The sequence below is a fragment of the Zerene cesonia genome, chromosome 8, assembly GCF_012273895.1.
Source record: "Zerene cesonia ecotype Mississippi chromosome 8, Zerene_cesonia_1.1, whole genome shotgun sequence".
NCBI lineage: Eukaryota > Metazoa > Arthropoda > Insecta > Lepidoptera > Pieridae > Zerene > Zerene cesonia.
In genome coordinates, this window is record NC_052109.1 from 3,297,947 (window position 1) to 3,321,937 (window position 23,991).

The following is a 23,991-nucleotide window of genomic DNA, read 5'->3' on the forward strand; positions in this document are numbered from 1 at the left end:
GTGGGGGTGTGGTACTTCCCCGGTGCGAGCTGGCCCAATTCGTGCCGAAGCGTGCTCGACTCCCACAATAAAATATGATATACCTAACAAAACAGTATAATTTTTTATCAACATTTAATCACAAGGCAATTGTTGTAACTCGTTGAGGAGACCTCTCGTCAGTGTTTTGACTCCATCATCAGATCGACTCTAGACCCTCATTAAATTATTGGGCATTAAAACACTTATTGAAAAAATAACAAACGCAAAACAAAAATAACAATCGTAAGGTTACTACTTTAGAAAATTCCACGCAACTCTTACGCCTTTTTTTGAAGTTATTTAAAAATTAATATAACAGTCCGCTTCTATCAGTAATTAATCATTCTAGCCTTCATAGAATAATAATATCGGTTATTTCCTAACAATGAATAATCCTAATGTCCAAAGTTGATATGGTTTCACAATTTATTCAAAAAAAGAAAGGTTAGCATATAAATAAAATTTAAACCTTTGTTTCTGTTACTCTTATTGATAAATAAATAATGATATTTATAATACATGAGTACAACGTTAAAGATGCAAGTATCCAATACTTAAAGCATAATTTTTTTTTTGTGATTTACGGTATAAATATTTTTAAAGGGTAAACAATAAGTTGCAGTTAAATTATGTCACCAACGTTAATAATGTTGTATTACAAGAATTATGAGAAAATGTTGGCAATACCCCAAATCCTGTTACACTATAATGGCATTTTTCTAGTCACCAACTTTCTGAGAATGTAACTGAAGTGTGGCGCATCTCTAGGAAAAACGAGTGTAATTATTTCATCGCAGTAAGTTGACTTAACGAGTACATAATAGTAGTTATAGGTATAATTACCTCGCTGTAATCTTAATGTGAGAACGTTTTAACCTACTCATTTGGTGGCTCACATGGTATTGAACGAAAAACATATAGGAAATACAAAACATTTGGGAGTAGTGATAGATGCCCTATTAGTTCTTATATGGTATCAAAAATATAATTAAATAATATTATATATAAATTTATTCTACAAGTACACTATGCTTTGTTTACTTGAAGCAATTTGAGATAAAAGCGCTAAAGTAGCCAAGCATTAAAACAGGATGATCGGTGGAAGGGTTGAAACAATCCTATATTAATATTTTATTGAACAGAACAACTATATTACACTGTAATCATATAAAGAATAATAATTCGCTCCCATAATGCTTTAAACTCATGTATACTAAATGTATCTCATTATTTTGGGCACTTCAAACACAATGTGGACCAATGATTCGCTCATCCGTTTTTTCAACTTGAACATGGGTTAAGTATCATGAGTCAATTATATTTTATCAGAATACACAGAAGGACGTTAAAATTTTATTGAGTACTCGTTCAGTCGATTGACATTCTTTGTAAGTGTTGATGCGCCATACGCCATCAGCCATGTATGGCGATGCCGAATACAGACATCGGATTCCGTAAAGATTTTATGATTAAGAATCTTTTGTTATTATATTGAAAAATCACGTACCAATTCCTTTCTATATAGCAAAATGAATATGCAAGGCAATAGAAGGAAAACTCGCTCAACTTGACTCTTTCGAAATACACGTTTCTTTCAGAGTTTAGTGTAGACTACAACAAAATTAAGAATAACTTCAAAGACCAATATAATAATACTGTAACATGAAAATAGCACAACCTAGTTACGGAATATTTTAATACTTCCACCGTCATAAATGCGCCTTTGTTCTATTTCCTACATTACACAACGATGGCGCGAAAGCCCGTTACATGACATCTTCATAAAACTACACCACACCTCCTTCTAATAATTAATTCATCTCATTTGAATTTTTACTGGCGACACTTCAATTACGTGAGGAACTTGCACGTACCGCGGTATAAACAGCTTCGGAACATTTTGAAAATTGTCCAAGAGCGCTTAGCGATAGTGGAAAAAATGGCATTATTTAAAATCCAACGAATTCATAGGATAAGAACTGTGGCTAAAGCTGGTATGAAATGCTGAAATGTATTGATGGAAGCGTGTTGGATTGGTGTTAGTAACTCTTTGTGCAGAACAGCACAATCGAGTTTTGTCGTAAGTCTGTAAATCTCATGAAGCAAAGAAAGATTAGTTTGAAATAGCAAAAATGCTACTTTTATTCGATTATTACACGAGCGATAACGTGCTGAATCGTGAATATCTCATGGTCTCGTGAAATGATGCATGAAATGATTGTTAGACAAAATATATGTCTTAGTGGCATTGATAAACTCTTATTACCATAATACCAATAACAATAGCGTAAACATTAAGGTAAATGATAGCAATGAACTAGTTGTAAAAGATATGTACCTACTTAGCCGAGTCAATAAGGAAAAATCAACTTGGAAGTCACAAAAAACCGGCGAATTGATCTTGACCTTTTAGTATCTAATATTTAAATGACATTTAACCACTTCTGAAATAAAGTTGATATCCAAATGCATCAAAAGTTTATTAAATTTCAATTAAGGAATGCCACTTAAAATAGTATTTAGTGCGACGTAATCAATTAGTTATTATTAAAATACGTAACAACCCACGATACGTATTATTACACAATAATACGTAACTTTCTTTCAGTAAGTACCTACGTAGAAATACAGGTTTTTTTCACGATTTACTTAGGTTTGAAATCAAATATTTATACTCTACTTAAATCTATAATTCTAAACATATAAAAATAGTGGACACTATAACGTCGTATAGCGTCATCACAACATAGTACAAAGCAAAGTCATCTGTATGTATGTATGCTTAGATCTTTAAAACAGCGGATTTTGATGGGGTTTTTAATAGATAGAGTCAGTCAAGAGGAAAGTTTATATTATGTATAATAAAATCCATTGAATTGCATCGCATTTAACGCGTGCGAAGCCGCGGGCAAAAGCGACTAGTTTATAAACGTAATAGCACTAAATATCACAAGGAATGAAGATGCCATTCGATTGTCCACAACCAAAGTGTTAATCCCGACGTGAGCATTATGCCTGGAGCTGGACGTGACGTCACGCTGCAAGCTAATAGATGAATGCGAATGCGCCAACCGGGCCTTGTGTTTAACCTTGTACTCGACCACTGACATCAATCTAGTATACATTGATCGCATTGGAAAATCTTATGTACAAAATATTATACTGGAACTCTGTGGCTCGTGCCCCTTGCCAAGACTCATAGAGAACAATGTATACCATCCTATATGTATCTGCCGGAATATAAACCACTTAAACATTAATTATGTACAATACATAGATATAAATTTTTTTGCTATTTTAAATTATCAAATATGTGTGCAAAGTGCAACAAAACACTTCAACCATTAATTTTATGATTTACACTACATTGTATTCTTTGTTGCCCTACCTTGCTTCACTTCTATAATAATTCCCATTGTTCCCGCACCATATGTATTCCTTTGTGTCTGTGATTTTTCGTTTTTTTCTCCAATCTATAAGTGAGCTTACCCAAGTATGACGAGCTCGCCGTATTTGACCAATGGTTTTGGCTTCTGTTCCGACCCGCTCTCACCGGCCTCCTCCAGTATTGGTGAATCCGCACTGTCCGCAGCACTGCAACAATAGAGATTATTTACATTTAAATATACATTTGTAAAAGCTCCATATAAAGGAAGACCATCAGGACTTAAATTCGTAAATTTACAGGATCGATTAATTTAATTCTAACGAAATATATATGATTATAGACGCAGTTATAGTTTTAACTTCCTACAGTAATTCAATACTGCAACGTTACGTGAGACTATATTTCTTGTGTCGGGATATAATATGTACCTACTTCATATTAAAAACCGACACTATATGGTCATTATTGCATTATGCGGGATTTTTGTATACCATTAGTGCCAATTATTATTGCTAACAGATCAATAACGCAAAAGCACACAGCTCTTATGATGCGCCATGATCATTTGAAATCAATTCAGTAAATTAATGGAAGGATTTTGATTTTGTACAAAACAACAAATTTGATTTAGCGACTCGTCATGAGCGACCCAGTCCGGGCAATGTATACTTATATTAAATCTTCATCTATTAATTAACTATCCACGTTTTTTGATTACCCCCATCCGAAGCACAAGCAACAATTACCATATTTATAAGGCACGTATACGATCGGACATCATCTTCAACAGCGCCGCAGCAAATGCACCCACCCACCGTTCTTTATGACTTCCGCTAGGGATTTTTGATAACCCGAGGTCAAGTCTAAGACCAGAAAACTGGTTCAAGCAAGTTGTGGGTCAGAGCGACCGATGTAAATTATGATTACCGTGAAAACCGGTTGGAAGCACTGCGTTGTTTCTTACGTAACATTTATTCATAAGTACATAAACAAAATGGTCGAGAACTTGGGCAGCACGCAATAGGAGACAATGTTGTATTTTTCAAACGGTACAACCCGAATGCATGTCATTTTCCCGGACAAGTGGAGCTTTGAACTTAAGTATGGAACCGTATTTGAGTTTCTTTAAAATGGTATTAGCAACATGGAAGTAGCAGTCTTATAAATATCATAAGTTGATATCGAAAAAGTTTTAAAGATCTTAGATGAAAGAAAATATGAACTTTAGCACTTTTCATATTCGTAACTGATTATTGTTCAGTTATTTTTGGTATTCGGTATACCTACAATATTTATTATCAACATAATTAGAAGAAAGAAAAACGACATTATTTAAACCACGACTTAAAAAAAGTTTATAACTGAAATGTAGAACATTTTCATCTTTGCAAAGCAGACCCAGCGCTGATTTTCAAGAGTGCCTTATTATAATTTTATTTATAACATTATTTATATGAGTTCAAAATGCTAAATCATGTTACATAAAAAAATTGTTTACCTATTATTTAAACAACATTTTCTACACATCATGAATTACAATTTTTAAATACACCAACAGTTCCGTACAAAAGATCTCGTGCCAGTATAAACGTTTTTCAAGCGAGTCAAAATATATTGCCAACATGACAAACTTGGCAACATTTGTATCTTAATTTTTATGGGCTATAAAGAATATGGCGATTTTTTACAGTAAAATATATGTACAATTTAAGTGACCGCTTTCACAGACTCGTGATGCCTTGGCGTCTTGACAAGATCCCACGAAAATACAACAAACACATTAAAAACAGCTTGCTATCTTATGAGTTTTTCAAGTTTATGTCTGTGGTATACTAAGTATGTATTTATAATTATAAAATAATATGTATATCGACTGGATAAATACGACGGCCGAATAAACAGGATCATGTGAAATTTGGCAAAACGACAGCTTATACAAATAAAACTTATTGGGAGAAAGATAAATTATATATATATTTTTTAAATGTTAATAGCGTTACGCGATTTTTTGTAATGAGTAAGTATATAATATTGTTAAATCGTCTAATCGCGGGCTAGTATGAAACATGATTCAGCAACAATCTTCCACACCAATCGAATAATATAAATATTCAAAATACATTCTCATGATTTAACGAAGAATGGTTTATAGCTTTACTTAAATCAAACATAGGGTTTGTTCTTTTCACATCTCTGTCACTAACATCGAGTGTTTTATCGATCGTGCAGATAAGCTATCGACCCTTTACAACTGCACTCTGTCCACAAAGCAAATCTGGGTCACTTTAGCTCTAAACACACTAGCAGTCAGCACTTATCTCATTATGAGCATCTTACATCAACAACTTGCCATTTCGTTTTCGCCAATGTGTTTAATAAATTACCATGTATGCCGATACCCGATCACTAAGCTAGTTCTTAATGCTGATCATGGTGAATTTAAAAATCAGTACATCACCATCGTCATTCGTTTAGCCGCCGCTGGCGAAAGGCTTAGAAAACCAAGGCGCATTTTTATTGAATAATATGGGTAAAAAGATAAAATGTCGTATCCGAGGTAGTATAAAAGGAAAAAGATAAAGACGTCTCGAGTGGCCCTGAATTCTGTTCGGTCAAAGCCCGCTTACCTCCCCCCAAATTTATCTCGAGGCCCGATTTCCAACCATAATTACTGGTGATTGCGGTTATTGAACCATCTATCAAGCTCCGATGACCATGGTTAAGCGTTGAAAACATAATATTATGATACTTATTGTATCTAATACGGCGCCAAGACTTTATGGGTTTCATCGCCAATATGTAAATAAATTGTTCCAATTAACAAAGCTATAATTTTAGTTGATCTCAAAGAGATAGTACACTTTAAAAACACAAAACTATAATTCTACAGGGTTCTTAAATTTATTATCCAATTTTTCGCCTATAAACTCATCATCCTACGAACGAACGAACCTACTACGATCTCGTCAAGACACTCGAACGCTTATCAGTCGTATTTGATTCTTCATAATCTATTTATTATATTACGGTATGGTAATGCGTCGTTAATGCATGCAATATAAATAATTATTTTATCAATCTAACATATGTATATTATAATTAAAAGATAGCATCACTTATATATAAGCGAATCATTACTCAATCGTTGTATTCGTGACCGCGAGCAATTTCAAGTGTCTACCTTTAATTGTTCCGTACGTTGCTTTTGTAAGTCTCGCCTTTGTCTAGCGAAACCATTTTTCCAGATTACCTTAGATTGGACCGTGATCTAACACGCGAATCTAGAAACCCGGCAGTTCCGCGGTCTTTTACATAAATAACGCTACAAATTCACCTAGGAACGGATATATGACAGATGAATTAACTATTTTAATTGTTACAAACTTTAGTCCCATTCCAAGTTTAAGTCAAACACATGAAAGATATTTAAAATGTTAAAAATATTTATTGTATTACTTAAGTACTTAAATAAAATGAAATTTAAACAACAGCATTTATGACAATAAGTATATTATTTTTCCAAACAAATACACTTATAGATCTATATCGATATAGACTTGTCCATTCGATTCGACCGTTCAGAAATTTTAGCATTTCGGCCGAATAGTGGAAATAATATACGAAGGAAATGACTGATAAAAAAGGGCAGTTCAACGCCCCCTTTATCAGAGTAGATTCTACCAAATCTTTGCATACAATTCAAGGGAAACTCCAAGACGTTATTCCAAGTATCACTAACTCATAGTATAGGCGGCGGCATATGATTCAACGCACGTCACACCCACGGTACGTTGGTTGTAGCTACAGCAAGCAAAGCACGTGGCGATAATATGCTACTTAGCATCCGGTTTGTCGTAAAAACGCCGATGAGTAGAATGCGGGTACAACGGAAGTTTACATCGTCACACCTACTTTGCAATTGACTCATCGATGATGACGATATTTTGAGGGGTTTGGGGATAACTAATAAGCGAGGTTAAATAACAGTATATAATAATATAATACTACATACTTAAATAGATAATTGTTGAAACTTGGATGAAAGTTAATAACAAACAACATCATACAGCTCATTTTTTTTGTAAGGCCCTTCTTAGTACATAGTACATACTCATTTCATATTATTTGAATATAATATAAAATTATATAACAATTAAGCACCTACTATATAACTTAGTCTAATGGATCATCCGACGCATAAATTATGTCACGGAAGGAAGTTTTATTTATAAGGATATTTTATTATGTTTATTCAACTAGCGGTTTGTATATATAATAATGGACGGTTGGCGTACGATATTGACACGGTTTTCATTTATTTATGGTTGTTGAACCGTAAGCACAGATTAAGGGCGAATGCAGATATATACGAGTATGATCCAAATTGTATTTACCATAACAATACACTGCGTAAACCGGGATTGTTCATCTACTTTCCCCAGACCCACGATCACGATCATAAATAAGGTAGCTCATTCTGTACTTTCTACTTCAATTGGCGCACGAAGGCCCCACTTTGAGATTAGTTCACCGCAAATTGCCTAAACAGTGTCAATTGATTTTCCGGTTGCTGAACAAACTCATTTACGGCAAAATATCGATATTTGAAAACAATTATGAGAACAAAAAAATTCAAACGAACCATTTGTTCCTAATGTGCATTGCATACCTATAATTTAGTGGCTTATCATCAAATCGTATGAGTTAATTAGATCGTAATTTGTTTACACGATATGCCAGTCGATGTAGGTAAATATATATTCAATAGCCTTGTAGTGTGTTTATTATTTCTATGACCAAATAGAATGACGATAATAATTTAAACAAACAATATTGTTTACAAGACACTCTCCATTGGGGTTTTGTGATGGCAAGATGTAAGCGTACTTTTAAATATTTACGGTAAGCATACGTTCCCTTCGTATTCTTCGAGACAACTCCGGTGAACATCTTATCGGATTAACTCCGTATTTTTGTCAACTGTTCGTGTGTTCGCGTGGGTTTATATCTATATCTAATGTGTGTGTTGTGTGTTTGTTTGTTTGTTTGTTTGTTTGTTTGTTGTGTGTTTGTTGCTCTTTCATGCAAAAAACTACTGAACCGAACCGAATTTGCTACGTAGACAGCTGGACAAATGGAATAACATATAAACTTTTTATCCCGATATTCCTAATGATTTCTGGGATACAGACTTACGCGGGCGAAACCGCGGGGCGCAACTAGTGTTTTATACATATAAATGAGTTTATTTCAATTTTCGGTTCAATGAGATTACAATACGTATCTAGGCTACTTGCTTATTTTAAATATGAAATAAATATTTATAAAATACTGTATAGCGTGCTAACTAATAAGCAGTAACTGCAAAGTTGTAGCGAACGTTACTCTCAGTAGATGGCAACGCTCGACAGCCCAATGGCCAATTTTTTGCAAGCGGGTTTGAGCACGGAATAAAGGATTAGGTATTAGAATATAATTAATACAAAAATCTCTTAGCGCACTTAAAGTATAACATTTTCAATTCCTTTGTTCTTCGCCTTGTGCATTGGTTATTTTTTGCGGAAACGTTATTTCTATGATGTGTTATAGAGCTGGTATTTAAAGTATTTTTATATGCAATGAAAAAGCAGCTACTGCGCAACAAGCGAGCGTTAGTTACCGCAACAGACGCATCCTTTGCACGCGACTATAGCAATTAACAAACCTTGCCCTTATAACAAAAGCACTGAAATAATGACGACATCCAACATTCGATTAAATACAAAACATCACAGTACGTAGTCTTTTTTTTTCTTTCATATAAACATGTCTGGGTTGACCTATTTCGCCTAATAACTACGTCGCATGATACACTATAGATAAAGAGATAAAAATAAAAGATAATAGAAAACCAGCCAACACTGACAAAACTGGGAAATATGTAGGCGATACATCTGAAAATACGTTTGTAGGTATCAAAATTTGTAAGTCCGCGCTGGTATCGAGGCCAGTGGAGGGGTCAGTGAACTTGAGCATGCGAACACAAGTTTTCGTGTGCATTGCATATGGGGGTTAATTCCTTCGATGTATCCGAATCGATCCCGTTTAATATGAATCAAAGAACTGTCTTAACCCCACGGTCAAATCTGAGTTCGTCGGCGCCGGGCACGTGCCAAAGACATCATGAAGGGGAATTTGATTGTAACATTTATGAGATGTAGGGAGTTTTATTTATGTTCATTAAATTATACTATCTCGAAATAATACTTAGGTATTTATTTTACTTATTTGTAAAATAAACATTGCCATGTTCGCGTAATAATATTGCAGGGATTTTGATGCAGTTTTTACCATGACTCAAAATTCGTTGATTAAACAAAATTAAACAGTGAAATTCCTCATGAAAGCAGTAAACAAACTTTGTACAAGAAATCAATAAAGCGTTGTTCCCAAGAAGACCTTTAAAATCTATTATGTCTAACGTAATCAGCTGTTCATAATCATATTAGGGACTAACGCCGTTGCCACATCTGCCGAGCAGGTGTCCCGTAAAGGAAAGGCAGGTGTGGAACCCACGCGAACGGATATCGTAATGGGACATGCCGCGCTAAAATAATGATCGTAGACTTGCCTCTTCCTGGCTTAGTTTCTCGATATATGGACGTTTTTTACGACAACTGAAGCCTGCCCATTACTATAGCCAATCGACACAAATTCGCAAAAAAAGAATAGATATGAATGTTATTCTATAAGTCACTTTAAGTAAGACAAGTCACTTTAAGTACTTAAAAATATGTATAACCATGTATAGCAATAAATATAAATAATAAAAAATAAGCAGACAATTTTTGTACATAAAATATAAAAAAAGTAATTTACTATGGAATTTTATTGCCCCAAAACAATGGTTCGTATTTTTTTTATGATTTCGTATTTTTTTATTAGTATGTGCATTGATAATGTAAAAAACTATATAGCAGATTTTGTATACAATGTATTTGGAACAAGGTAAGAGATTCATTAGGTTTTATTTAAAGGGATGAAGATGATAATAAATTTTCACAAATATGAGAAGAATATGTAGTTATAATATAAAGCTGAAGAGTTTGTCTATTTGTTTGAACATGCTTATAAGCTCAGGAACTTCTGGTTTAGATTTTAAAATATTTTTTTAGTATTATATCCATTTACTGACGGCTGCAGGCTATACAACATTGTGTACTATGTGGGTGAAATCACAGAGCTATAAAATAAAATGAAAATGTTCCAGTTTACAAATTGGTTAGACTCCTTGTTCCATTAAAAACTTAGCTTGCCATGACTTCGCTCAAATAAAAACAAGGTGGATGATTAAGTGTTAACTTCATAATTATAGAAATTAAAAAATAATTCAAATCATTACTCTATAACAATAAAGGCTATTACAATTCGTTTTATTACATCTAGTTCTTGTAAATATATAAATACATATTGTGGTTTTCACAGGATTGTAAAATGACTTATCATTCCATGTCAAACTCTAGTGAGTGGGATTTTACATTTACTCGTTAATGTATTGTTTAATTAAAGATACTTACAGATATCTTGTTTGAAAAAATATCTAATCAACACAAACCACTAAGGCCAATATAATAAATAATATAATATTTGTTTTTGCACCTTTCATTCATTAAAAATTAGCTTGATATTAATTATAAGGAATAACAGCAAAAACAGCAAAATTATTTAATAGTTTTCAATATAGCCATAAGTTTTATTTATGTTTTAAAGAAAGATAAAGTTTTCAAAATGTTAATTTGTACATAATTTTGAAGACACTGAAAGGTACACCTATTATCACATTCTTTCAAAGAATGTAAAAAATTTATGAAAATCATTTAGGTAATGTTTTCCTTTACCTTTTAACAACGTTCGAGATTGTGTTGAGCCAATGGTTGATTCTTTCAGAGTAAGGCACATTTAATTATTTCACATTATGTATATATATGAAAATATTGTATTTATTGTACACAATATATTTATAATTCATGCTTCAAATGATTGACAATGTTATAGTTAAGAAAATTTTTGTCCTACTATGGTGTCGCAGTAGTGAGTACCTCTACTCACACACTAGTGAGGAGTATGTTTACAGGAATTATAGGTTTTGATTTGAATCTTTCATGTACTCTATACATAGAAATCATTCAATGTTTTGAATCTTTCATATAAATAGAGGACATAAAATATTAGAATCCATTAAGTAAATTCAAATCTTTCTATACTGTCTAGGAACACTACTAATATTATTATATTTTTCAATATTTTGTTTTTATGAAAATATAAAAATGGAGGTTTAGGAACATGAAATCAACTGGACAAGAAATATTTGTTTAAATTTAAAACAAGGAGGGTATTAGTGTTCTTCGAGGAAATTTTAAAGCAATACTATGATATCCTCATTACCTATAATTAAATCAAAATATATACCTAACGGTTATTTCGACACTTGAAAATCTAGTCAAAATATATAAATAGAAAGTTGATTAGCATACCGAACAACGTAACTACTTAAAAAATATATATATTTTTTAACATAAACGTAAACAAACAGGTTTATACGTAGTGTATCCCTACACAGAGCTACATATAGATATATGACGACGCGATGTAAACACAATATTTAACACAAATTCTCGCTTAAATATTATTATACATTCTACAGCTATGCTTTAAACTGTCCCTTTGTCACGAAGACTATGCTACAAACAGAAAAAATTACATTTACCGTGCTAAACCACGTTGTATTTATACACTTACCGTTTTACGACCATGATAGAATCCGTCTGCTCGTTTGTGGACCCTATGTTTCGAATTATACTTTGATAACAACACCAACAATTTAGGAAACACCATGAATTTTATTAAACCACCATCAAATCAATTTATTTAATTCACACATCGCTACAAAGCGATAAATACACCTCTCTTCATTATACCACTGTCGTTGAACAACGCGCACTTCACCTCAGAAAACATGTATTTTACATAAAAAATATCCCTTGTTTTCGTAATAATATTCATCAATCAACATTAATTAGATCACAAACAACGTAAGCCCGATCCACCGATTGTTCTGTTCAAATCACGGAGACACAAACTCATAAACACAAACGAAATATAAATTTTTGTTTGAGTGACTTTAGGCACAGACAACTTCACTATTTACTGGCAGAATGAACGATCGTCGAGTTGTTTCAGTCTTGTCTATTGTTTTCGTTGACCATAGACATAAAACGTCATGAAGTTAGAGCATGTTCTGCATTATAGAGATTGTGTCACGAAAGAAGTCCGACAGTGCAAATATAAACTTAATTTGACAAGTCTGAGTCGTTATAGAAAAAAATTACTTGTTGCCTACCTCTGAGATTTCAGAAAAAGGCCTCTAATTAAAGGAAGGATTGAATTGAAATGCCTAACGTAACTATGTCTGTCTCTTTTTATGCCTAAACCACTATAACAATTTGGATGAAATTTTTAGAAAGACACGAGACAAATTAGAACTTCACACACCACTATTACTGCACTATAGGTGCTGGATAACTGAGAGAAAATTTTTATTAGAATAGAACTATGTTGTAGATGTTTTCTATCTCTTCAATGTTGTTGAGAAAAAAAATGTATAAACATTTCGACTCATCACAAACATTGAAGCGATATTTACTGTGGCCCTTTTACATAGCTTTATCCCAATTAAATTAACCAAAAAAACTGCCTACATTATTTTAGATACCGTCAGCACCGCGTATAGGGACTTCTTTTGTGGCATACTCTACAATAGATAACTTATTGATAAAATCTACAGTTATGGGCTTATGGCTCATGAACACTATGTATGCCAAAAAAATATTAAATAGACGGTATAACATTAGTAAAGGCACCTGAAGGGACAGAAATCTTAATACTATTAGTTGTTTAGAAGTAAAAAAAAATCCTTTAAAGTGCCTTGACCAATTGCGTTTTTTTTACATAAAAAAAAACGCAATTGGTTAAGGCACGTTTGACGTTACACTACTGTTATAATGCAATACCATTATACTACTTTAAATTACATTTAGTGCTATATATTACGTCTGTGGTATTAATTTATCAATCTGTGCTATCGATAGTACAATGGCAGGTCCACATTACATAGAACGCTGCGCAAGCTTATGTACGAAAGGGGCTATACAATCGGAAATAGAAAAAAAACTATAGTGAACTATAGAACAAAAAAATATGTTATTATATAAGCACCAATTATAACATCCGTAAATAAAAAAAAAAAGAAAACGTAATATATAGACAACAGATTGGTTATTAAAGAAACAAAAATACACCTTCGATATTAATTAGATCTTAGATTATTATTTTTTATCCCAAAAAAGTTTGAAAATCTGTCCACTCACTCCAACAGTTAGCATAAACAAACATATTTGCATTTTGAAACGACTTTTATTTCCAAAAAGGCGGTATATTATTTTAACGCTCGGCGGGAATTTTAATTTTTCTCACAATAACATAGGCCGTAGGTATCAATAATAAATTAACATTATCTATTATCTGATGGAATTTTGAAACTTAAATCGTCTATGGAAAATGTATTGGAATATGAATATAAATATTTTATTACTTATTTTAAGGACTAAGGAGTAAGGGAAAAGTTTCTTTAAAATAATCTTTACACTAAAGTTAATCCAATTTCTAATCAATCGAAAAAAATATCAAGCAATTTTGATGTATTAGTATGATAATGCAAAATATATTAAATGCGACTTACCAACGTATTAGACTTCCAATTATTGTTTCACTAGGGCAATAAATCATTTGAAAAGGAATATGACCACATTTAAATCGAACTACCAATTCAGTTTTCAAGAGTTTTAAAATAGAATTTCTCACTAATTTTTTTCTTCTTCTCTCATCCTTTTTACACATAAAGCCCATAATATTTTGTCAGTTTACGTAGTCAAATACGACTTTAGTTTTATAAAAACTGCTAAATTGTACACTTGCAGATTAAATCGGGTCTGAATTGGGACTATGCTAAGTTCATATTGAAAGTCATGACTCGAGTCTCGTAGGTTGTCGACTTTTAGCGCAGCATTCATGTCGCGACACGTTTGATGCAAGCTACGTAATGTGCTTAGTCAATTTGAATATACTATGAATAGGGATAATTTCGTAAATTTTAATGAAACTGTTTTAAAATACTTCTTTAATTTGAAATATACAATTATCTACTTTCTCAGTTTAAACAGAAATATTAAATATATTTTGGTAATGAAAACAAAAATATAAGTACTTTTACTTGAGTATAGGTATCAACATATTATTAAGCATAACGTCATGCAGATTCATGTTTAATGATTAACATGATTAGACTTGATCTCTCGAGAGTCGAGTGTGTGCTCTATGCACGTAATTACGTACCTAAATATGTATCAAATTAGTGAAATGTTCGTGTATAACTTTAACTTGCAATAATTTTTAACCTCATTTACATAAACCTATATTTGTTCCCACTATACATAGGCCCCTAAATTCAGATTTTTTCTGTCATGGCAGGCAGCTGAGTGGTATTTTATCACCACCAGCCATGATCATGATAGTAAAGGAACAGTGGGAAGGGTGAGGAAAAAGAAACGGGCCGATGGGGCTGATGTGTAGTCCTAATGGTAAGCACTACTACCTAAGCCTTCAAAGAGGCGTAAGGTCGATTGGAGGCCTTACGCCCCTACAAATTCGATTGCCAATATTAAATTGGAAAGGGATTAAGAAAAGATTGACGAGAGAAATAAAGGATGGGTAAGGAAAAGGATATGGGCCTCTGGCTACCCTGAACGAAACATATTTTCATGCTACTATATCACGTCTTGTGGGGGTGTGGTTCTTCCCCGGTGCAATGGCCCAAGTAACAATTACAACGACAACATTTGGGTTGTAGGGCGTGCCGAAAAAATGGACATGCATACGTACACGTACACATACATAAAAATAAATGAAAATCCAAAATATAAGACCTTCTATATTCTTCTTTACAAGCTCTTCTTAACAAAATATTTAGGTAAAATTGGTACAAATTTCATAATTTTACGATGACCATTTACCAAACCAGGCATCGCAAAATGGAATAAAAAATATTTAAAAGAAGTTAAGCAGACATAAACGCATAGATATAATCTTGCATGTAATACCGATCGTGGGCATAGCCAACAGCTTACGGGTATATGGGTATACTAAAATTTAAAGCGTCTCATAACACTACCAATTTATGTTGGCTTTACTCTTCCACTAATTCTCACAAAAACGTGATGGAGCTTCTTTCGGTATCTATTTTTATACATTCAATCCATTTTTATTAACTTAACTTCTAGCTCGAGATCTAACATTCTTACATATTAAGTTACATAATCAAACTCAGTAAAATTATACTAATTGCAATATTAACACCTTTTAACACCATTAAATTATCTAAAATCTCTACCTGTATGACAAAAATTCATGAAATTATAAGGTTTAATTTACTTTTGATTGATAAATATATTTTTAATGCTAAATAATTAATCAACATCCATACAACCCGAAGAGATATCAGTTCAATGCAATGCAATTGTTTTATACTTCTGTAGGCACATAGAGCCGAAAGAGTAGAAGAAATTCGATTGCTGAAACTAATTTCTACTACTCAAAGTTTCGATCCTACCTGATAATCGATTTTTTTCTATTCTTTGTATTTTTTTATGTGAATTATGCTTTTTTAATTCAAAAACCTTTACATACCGTATTCTTGTACAAAACGTAACAATAAAACCTTATTCTTAGAAATAATTTCATTAAATATACGTATCAGTCTAATTCAGTTTACGGCACTACTTAAACTTTACAGCAACTAAAATTGATTAGTAGTGGTAAAATTCCTTTATGATCGTTTCATACACCAGGTAATAGATTTACATTAATTAGAAACGCTTCATTAATTATACACACATTATATTACATAACTGAATGTATGCAGTATTTTATGATTACTTTATAAAACAAATTAATAAATAATAACGCATAGCGCAACCTCAGTATCATTCGAGTAGAGATGCCTCAGATTATATATAAGCCATCAGTTAAAATGTTTACTTAAATAACAAAGTATGGATTATCTTGATAATATTCAGTACTCATTAACGCTACTAGAATTAGCATCACTCAATCGAATATAATTTTTAGTTTGATGATTAATCATCTCAATAGAAGAAATTTGATTACTGTAGCAAGATCACGGGTGGCCGTAGGCGTTGCTACGGTTTGGCAAAAAACGCGGGTTCGAATCCCGCCTCGTTATCAAATTTTTGATTCTATTCTTTCAAAATTTCTCATCACTCCATTGAGTCAATAGTGGGCTATTATCCAACCCTGAATATCACATACACATAATAAATAACAATACACATACTCATACGCATAACAAAAATAATTGTTATTATTTCGTAACTTTGAAAGTTTTTACGCCAATAAATTTATTCACATCGATTCGTATGTTACAATTTGAACCAAACTTTTAGAGTGATTTTATTTATGTTAAAAAAAATTATATACAAGTACATAGTACCCTAAACAATTAAAAATATAGTAAATATACAGCTTAAATTATTGAACAGATATAGTGCAAAATTTACATAAGAAATAAAAATTACAATAAAACGTTTTGAAGAGATTAAAAGTTAAAAAAAGCTGTTGACTATTGAATAACTCGTTACTACAAAGTTACAAATCATTAAAATTTTAAACAAATATTGATGATATTAATATAACAAAAAATTGAGTAGGCTGAGCATTATGTTTTTAGTTATTTGTCGATTTGCATAGGAAAAACTACTAAACTACAAGTAAATAATGGCATAAGGCTATAAGGTATAAGACATTATTTTATAGCAGCCGTGATTTCATGCTCAATTTTATATATTAATACGTAATTGTACTTTAAAGCAAGTAAGTTCCTTTCTAACAATACGATCTATACATAATTCCTTGAATATAAAATTTCATCACGCTTGGCAATAAACTTTTAAAATCTGCAGGACTCCCTAACTTATATTGAAGAATTACAACCAGTCCATTTTTAACGCGTTTGGAATATTTGTTCAATACTCTTCATAATCATAATAATCGTCCTCTTGCTGTGTTTGCAACATGGCCGCCAGAGACAATTCGGAGTCCGCTTCGTTCGTATCCGCTTCCATTTCATCTTCATAATCTTCCACTTCTAAAAATATTTATAAAATGTTGTTTGTTAAAAGTTATACCAAAAAAATTTGTCAAATAGATATTTCAAGTTCTCACTAATATTGATTTAAAATTAAATAATATGTAATCACAACCCATCCAGCTAAAGGCAGAGAGATAGCCGCGAAGGACACATTTAATATGTTTAAATAATTTGAGACACAAAGATCTCCGAGTTTATAATCTAAGTCAACGAACCTGGTTCTTTCTGTCCTGGGGTATTAGGCGCAGGCGTGGCGGGGGCGGAGTCCGACGCGGGCGCCGGTGTGGCGGGGGCGGAGTCCGAGCTCGCCTCCCCAGCACTCGTATTCAGCGTGGGAGTCGCTTTCTTCTTTCGTTTCTTTGGCGCAGGCGCACTGGGCACTTTGTCTGCTGGGGGCTCTTTTGTTGGTCTGCTTATTAAAATTCATTACCAAATGAATAAATTACTGTCTAATATTTCGAAGAATTATAGTGTGCATTTCGCTTCCTATCACATTCTTTTGTCTGGTTTTTTTGTAATGTATAATAAAGTAAGTTAGTTTTTAAAAATACCAAGAGCGAAGTCGGATCGGACCGCAAGTCCAACTAAAATTCAACATCCATTAGATACCCAAACTATACTGTACCATTTTGGACGTTTTTTATTGTATGTACCTTAGTGAATTACTATGTCCTTCAAATATAAATTAATAAACTATGTGTATTTATTAAAAACTCATAACAAAACTCACTTATCATTCGAATCCATAACGACCGGTGTGACTATACTCGTACACAGATTCTTGAAGCTATCGGTTACCGTTGATGACGTCACGGGTATGGACACCCCCGGCTGGTCGAGACTCTTTAGTATGTCGTAATTAATTTTCGAGCTCATCTTCTTTTCGGCCAGCATTTTGCCGATCGCCTCTCCAGCGGTTGCTGCGTTACAATTGACCTTCTTCTTGTATGAACCGCGAACTTTTTTCTTTTTATCTTTGCCCTCTTCGCGTTCTCTAGCGCGCATTTCTTCTTTGACTGTATGATATAAACTTTATTAAACATTTGATATGCATTGTTTCATTACTGCATTAGTTTTTATATTGTAATTTTTTTAACATAACATATGGAGACGTCATGTGATGCACTACAGCTATCATTTAGGAGGAGAAACCTTAGATATATATTATAAATAAAAAAAAACAAAGCTTACTAATATTATACATGTAAATGCGAAAGTGTGTTTGTTTATTTGATTGTTAGATGAGTTTTGTGTTCGGAGATGGTTGAGATAAAAGGAGACTAGAGTGACATAGGCTACTTTTACCTCGGTGAAATACTCCCATTTGCGTGTGAATTTATTTTGCCTACTCATGTGAAGTCCTGCCCTGAAAATTCTAAAAATGTATTATAATATTCTATGTAAGTACTTGTAATTTTTAAGAAGACTTGCCGTTCGGTCCAGTTGACTATATGATTGGTTATTTTTGGAAGAGGTACATGCTATTGTACCTCTTTGAGCCGTCAAAAATCTCTTACGTACGATTGAGCAAAAGCTAACAGAAGCAATATGTAAATTTTAAGTAAATTAACTCTTTGCATTTCAAAACAGTAAGAATCACTCACTTTTCTGCTCCTTCAAATACCCCGCGTTGACCATATTCCACATCTTGGTCTTGTGTCTCGCTTCCTCTTGCGACATGATTAGCGAGCTGATGTATTCTTCGTCCCTCTCACTCATCACCAACTCTTCGCAATTGTGGATGTTGCTGTTGAACTGACTCTTCGGTTCCGGCTTCAGGAATGTGTCTGACTTCTCTTCGGTTGGCGTGATACCAATTACAGCTATTTCTGGACCTGCAAGTATAACATATTAATATGCATAAAAAAAAAGAATTAGTATCTGGTTAGATAGGGCTTTATTTGTGCTTTTATGTAGAACCAATATTACAAATGCCTAAATCAATCAATAAACCCAGATATCTTGTTTATGTCAACAGTGTACTTGTCAGGGGGTGAGATTATTTGCCAATCTACTTGATCACAATATTATAAATGTGAAATTTTGTTTGTTGGGATGTTTGTCCGTCAATCATGCTGAAACTACTGAACGGATTTTCAGGGTACGAGCTGACTTGGGTGATAGGATACTTTTTATCTCGATTACATACTCCCTTGGTTCTAACTCCCACTAACTTCTAATCAAAAATTCATACCATACTTTATTCTATAAATAGTATTCATGGTTTTTTCCAACACACAATTATAAAAAAAATAAAACCTTATATATTGTATCCTAATTTTATTGAAAATTTTGATGTCATTTAGTGCATTCTTAGCATATTTTTTGATTTACTGATCAATTTTATAGTCGCCAATTGGATAAAGCCACTGTTTCCTTAAGGCTGTAGAACATCACTAACTTTTAAGCTTTTTCAATTTTGATTTGTACATTACTAGCTGCACGCCCCCGCCTCGCCTGGGTAGTCATTTATCTTAATTTAATCCTATCCTAGACCTGAGTTGGATCAATCTGCACATGGTGAGCGAATATGATTAAAATCGGATGAGTAGTTTGGGGAGTCCATCGCGGACAAACAACGTGACAGGTAATTTATATATATTAAGATTACTAGCTAACCGGGCGAACCCTGTTCTGTCTGAATAATACATGTTGGCCAATTCTCAGACTTATCCGATATGTACACAAAATTTCATCTGAATCGGTCCAACCGTTTCGGCGAAATATGGTTACTAACATCGTGACATGAGAAATTCATACATATAGAGAAGAGATAATAATTATCTAACCCAACTCTTTCTCCTCACTCTCCTTGGACACAGACTGCTTGGCCAGCTCATCGATGATGCTCATCGTCTTCTCAGCCGCGAAACGAGTCGCTTCAGCATCTTCACAGACCCTTTCTTCTTTATCTGAAGTAATTATAATATGTCCTGAGTTATAACTCTATATGGTCACGACTATAACTATATATCTATAACCATATATGGTCACGTGTGTTTTAGTAATTTTATGTACTTAATTTTAATAGAACAAAACCTTTGGTTTTTACTATTATCATATCTTTACCTTATATTGTCGGCTCAACAATTTTTGAGAACGGTACAAAATACAGTTAAAATTATTATTACCTGGGAACGCGGTCCCAAAGTTTTATCCAAAAGGTAAACTCTCCACAAATTTGAACTTGTTGTTAATAAAGACTTCAACAAGATCCAAACAGCATCACAAAACACGCATAGAATTTGAGTAATTACACCAAGCTTATGTAGAATATTCATAACATATCAATTTAAGATGTTTTTATACATTTCTGGTATTTTCTTCGTATTTTTCTGGTACATTACCTGCACTTTGAAGTAACGATGCAGAAGCAGGGGCGGGCCCTCGTTTCCGTTTCATGTTGTCCTTTTCTAACTGAGATTCTATCTCTTTCTGAAGCTCTGTTAGTTCTTTTTCGCCGTCTTCTTCTTCTAATAACTAAACAAAAAATATGCATTTTTTAGAAACTACAGCCATTTAACATTTTATTCGTTCATAAGTTATGAAATAATAATTTTATATTATCATGTCAATCAAAACTAAATATTTGCTGAAAAATCAATACAGTTTCAAATGAAATGGATTTCAAATTCTTGATTTTTCTCAAAAACAAAAATCAGTATAATTGAGTGAATCTTCCATTTCTTAACATTAAAAATATCTAGCTATACCACCCAATAATAAAGCATTTTCTCTTACATCATATCATTAATAGTGAGCCTTACTTAATTAATCTATTAAATTATCTTAAATCAATCGGCAAATTATTTCATTCAGGACTATACAATTTTGTTAAGCCCTCAGTGAGCAATGAATTTAATTTTGTGCAGCATATAAAAATATCGCAAACTGGGCGCATTTTAACTAAAATAACTGTGTTTCTAGCACAAATTCTGTTTGAGTGAGAAACTAACTGCGCTAATCAAGTAGTTGTTCAAACTCATATTATTGTAAGCTATATAAGATTAAATTGCTGAACATTATCAAGATTATTTGTGATACAAGTATCGCTGATTATTTTTGGTAATTGCAAATAAAACCTTTTATGCTAACCCTATCAATACATTTTATTACGGTTAACCTTTTAATTACTTCTCACTACATAATATCACAAAGATCAATTGAAAAATGCAGTTTAATATCGTTCAATATGAGATTGGATATCTATCCATACCGAATACTCTTAATAAAAATAACAAAAACTTCCTAAATACCTTTTGTAAACGTTCTTTATCCCTCTTTCTCGCCGCCCTGAACGCCGGTGGATCCTGGTCTTCTTCCAGGTCGACTGACATGAACTCGTCCAATGTGAGTGCGCTGGACGGGGTGTCGCCGAATTCCATAAGTCTCTTCCGTAACGTTGACTCGTGGACTTTCACTATACGCACCACATCAGCCGGTGTTCGGGAGAAATTGTGTATCCTGGCCGCTATGAGTAGAGCTGGAAGGTCAAATAGTAGAATTTTTCTATGGCTATTATCATTTTAATCGTAACGCATTAAATCTGCAATGGGCTTTCGCTAAACTTTTTGAAGTTTGAAGTTCTACTTTATACCAAAATTAACTTGGTATCATGATGAATAAATCGTGAAAAAACAAAATTTCAACGTTGGACAGAGGTTCAAATTTTTTGAATAAATTTATATACCAAAATTTAGTTTCACATCACAACTAAACCTAATAAAGTTTTATAACGTAAGAACGTTTTATGTAGCGGTATACTTCTATTGTTCAAACTAAAAGATTCTCACCAGCTCCACATATACCAGAAGGTCGTCGCCCAGAATGTATGGAGTCCCTTTTCATCCTCTGCACAAGACGCAGCGCTGTCATGCTCACTTCGTGTTGCTTGTCTTCGAACTGTAATTGCGACGCAAAACGCAATATATACAAACATGGGTCTGGAATCAAATAATAATAATACTTTTGAGACCCTTTTTCATAAATTTATAATGAAAGATTAATTGGCTATCTATCCTACCCATACAAATATATAAGATTGGCTCATGTGAGACAACCATTCACTATACATTAGAGAAACCATATTTAGACTATCACAACGGTTTCAAGCAACAGATAGGAGCAGCCTTTGGGTAATTTTGAAACATCGCTTTATACCGTTATAAATGCGATATATTGTATGCAAATGGTTTCATTTCACAACGTCTATTAAACTCGAAGTATTGCGTCACAATAATTTTTTCATGGTCTTTGTTTACGTTGAAAGTTAAGTCTTAACACACTAGTAAAAAAAAGAGTAGGTATCTACTTCGGTCATCGAAATGTACAATGACCTGTATGTTTTTTTTTATCATTATATAGTATATAAGCACACAACAACAGAATCTAGGGATTTTTTTTATTTACTTGTGTTTGATTTTACGCGAGTATTTTATATTTTATGAAATAAAAGTGTTATATCTTGATTAATGTTGTTAATAAAAAAAAATGTTTTATTTGAAATCATGTTTTCCTTGATGTTTTGAATAAAACGATCACTTTTCTCATACTTCTTATAGTAGACACTTAGAAAGATAAGGATACTCGTTTCGATATTTAGATTCATAACATAGTTCCGGCCAATTCTTGAGGTCCGTGGATATACACGTTTTTTTGTAAATGTAAATACACTATAAAAGCTACTGTATACACATTTTTCAATTAAAACGGCTATTGATAATTGAAATGGAATAAAATCAGCTGAAGGTCAGGTATTACATTTGTTTTTGAAAGCCATGATGTGCCATTTTATTTCGTTCGAATGCTCGAGACATGAGCTTTTACAGGCTGTTTGTTGATCAGACATATACATCTACAAAAGGGGATCCAATTTTAATAGGATCCAATATATTAATAACTTAATCCATTTATAATAACTTAATAATTAGGTGCTTGACCAACTGAACAAAGACAGTTGTTTACTTAGATATTAAAAGGTATTTAGAGGTCAAGATCGACCTATTTTAACAATTTGAGATTTTTAGCGATTGTTTTACATAATTATTCACGCGAGTCGTAGAATGGGTACGCAAATACACGCGCTGCGTAAAAAAATATTTATGATAATTGGTTATAACCACAATGTATGTATAATTGATTAAGTATAGTGCCGTTTGAGTTTTAAAATTATATCATTTACAGTAAATTTATTACTAAAACATTTCTATTTAATCGAATTTCAACCAGCATGAAATTTCATCAAAATGTCTTTGAACAAAAACTTACATATATTATAAATTTTTTGTGAAACTATCTAATTTGATACTTCTTTATCTCTAAA

At 32.8% G+C, this 23,991-nt stretch overlaps 2 protein-coding genes across 3 annotated transcripts in view; both read right to left on the bottom strand.

Annotated features, from left to right (window-relative positions):
- The window catches only part of LOC119828393 (protein pellino), a 43,572-nt gene extending 29,324 nt beyond the window's left edge, over positions 1–14,248 (bottom strand). The window contains exons 1-2 of one of the 2 annotated variants that reach the window (XM_038350523.1): positions 14,187–14,248; positions 3,511–3,615 (exon numbers count right to left, since the gene is read on the bottom strand). In XM_038350523.1, coding sequence (XP_038206451.1) covers positions 3,511–3,615; positions 14,187–14,233 — 152 coding nt within the window. In that variant the 5' untranslated portion in view covers positions 14,234–14,248. Of the gene's footprint in view, positions 1–3,510; positions 3,616–12,187; positions 12,613–14,186 lie in introns of those variants that run through there. The other variant, XM_038350524.1, reaches the window with a different exon arrangement.
- Positions 14,249–15,402: 1,154 nt separating this feature from the next.
- The window catches only part of LOC119828391 (transcription factor IIIB 90 kDa subunit), a 26,359-nt gene continuing 17,770 nt past the window's right edge, over positions 15,403–23,991 (bottom strand). The window contains exons 4-11 of the mRNA XM_038350519.1: positions 22,463–22,612; positions 21,926–22,152; positions 21,017–21,149; positions 20,459–20,581; positions 19,274–19,504; positions 18,400–18,685; positions 17,885–18,078; positions 15,403–17,666 (exon numbers count right to left, since the gene is read on the bottom strand). Coding sequence (XP_038206447.1) covers positions 17,545–17,666; positions 17,885–18,078; positions 18,400–18,685; positions 19,274–19,504; positions 20,459–20,581; positions 21,017–21,149; positions 21,926–22,152; positions 22,463–22,612 — 1,466 coding nt within the window. The 3' untranslated portion in view covers positions 15,403–17,544. The remainder of the gene's footprint in view (positions 17,667–17,884; positions 18,079–18,399; positions 18,686–19,273; positions 19,505–20,458; positions 20,582–21,016; positions 21,150–21,925; positions 22,153–22,462; positions 22,613–23,991) is intronic.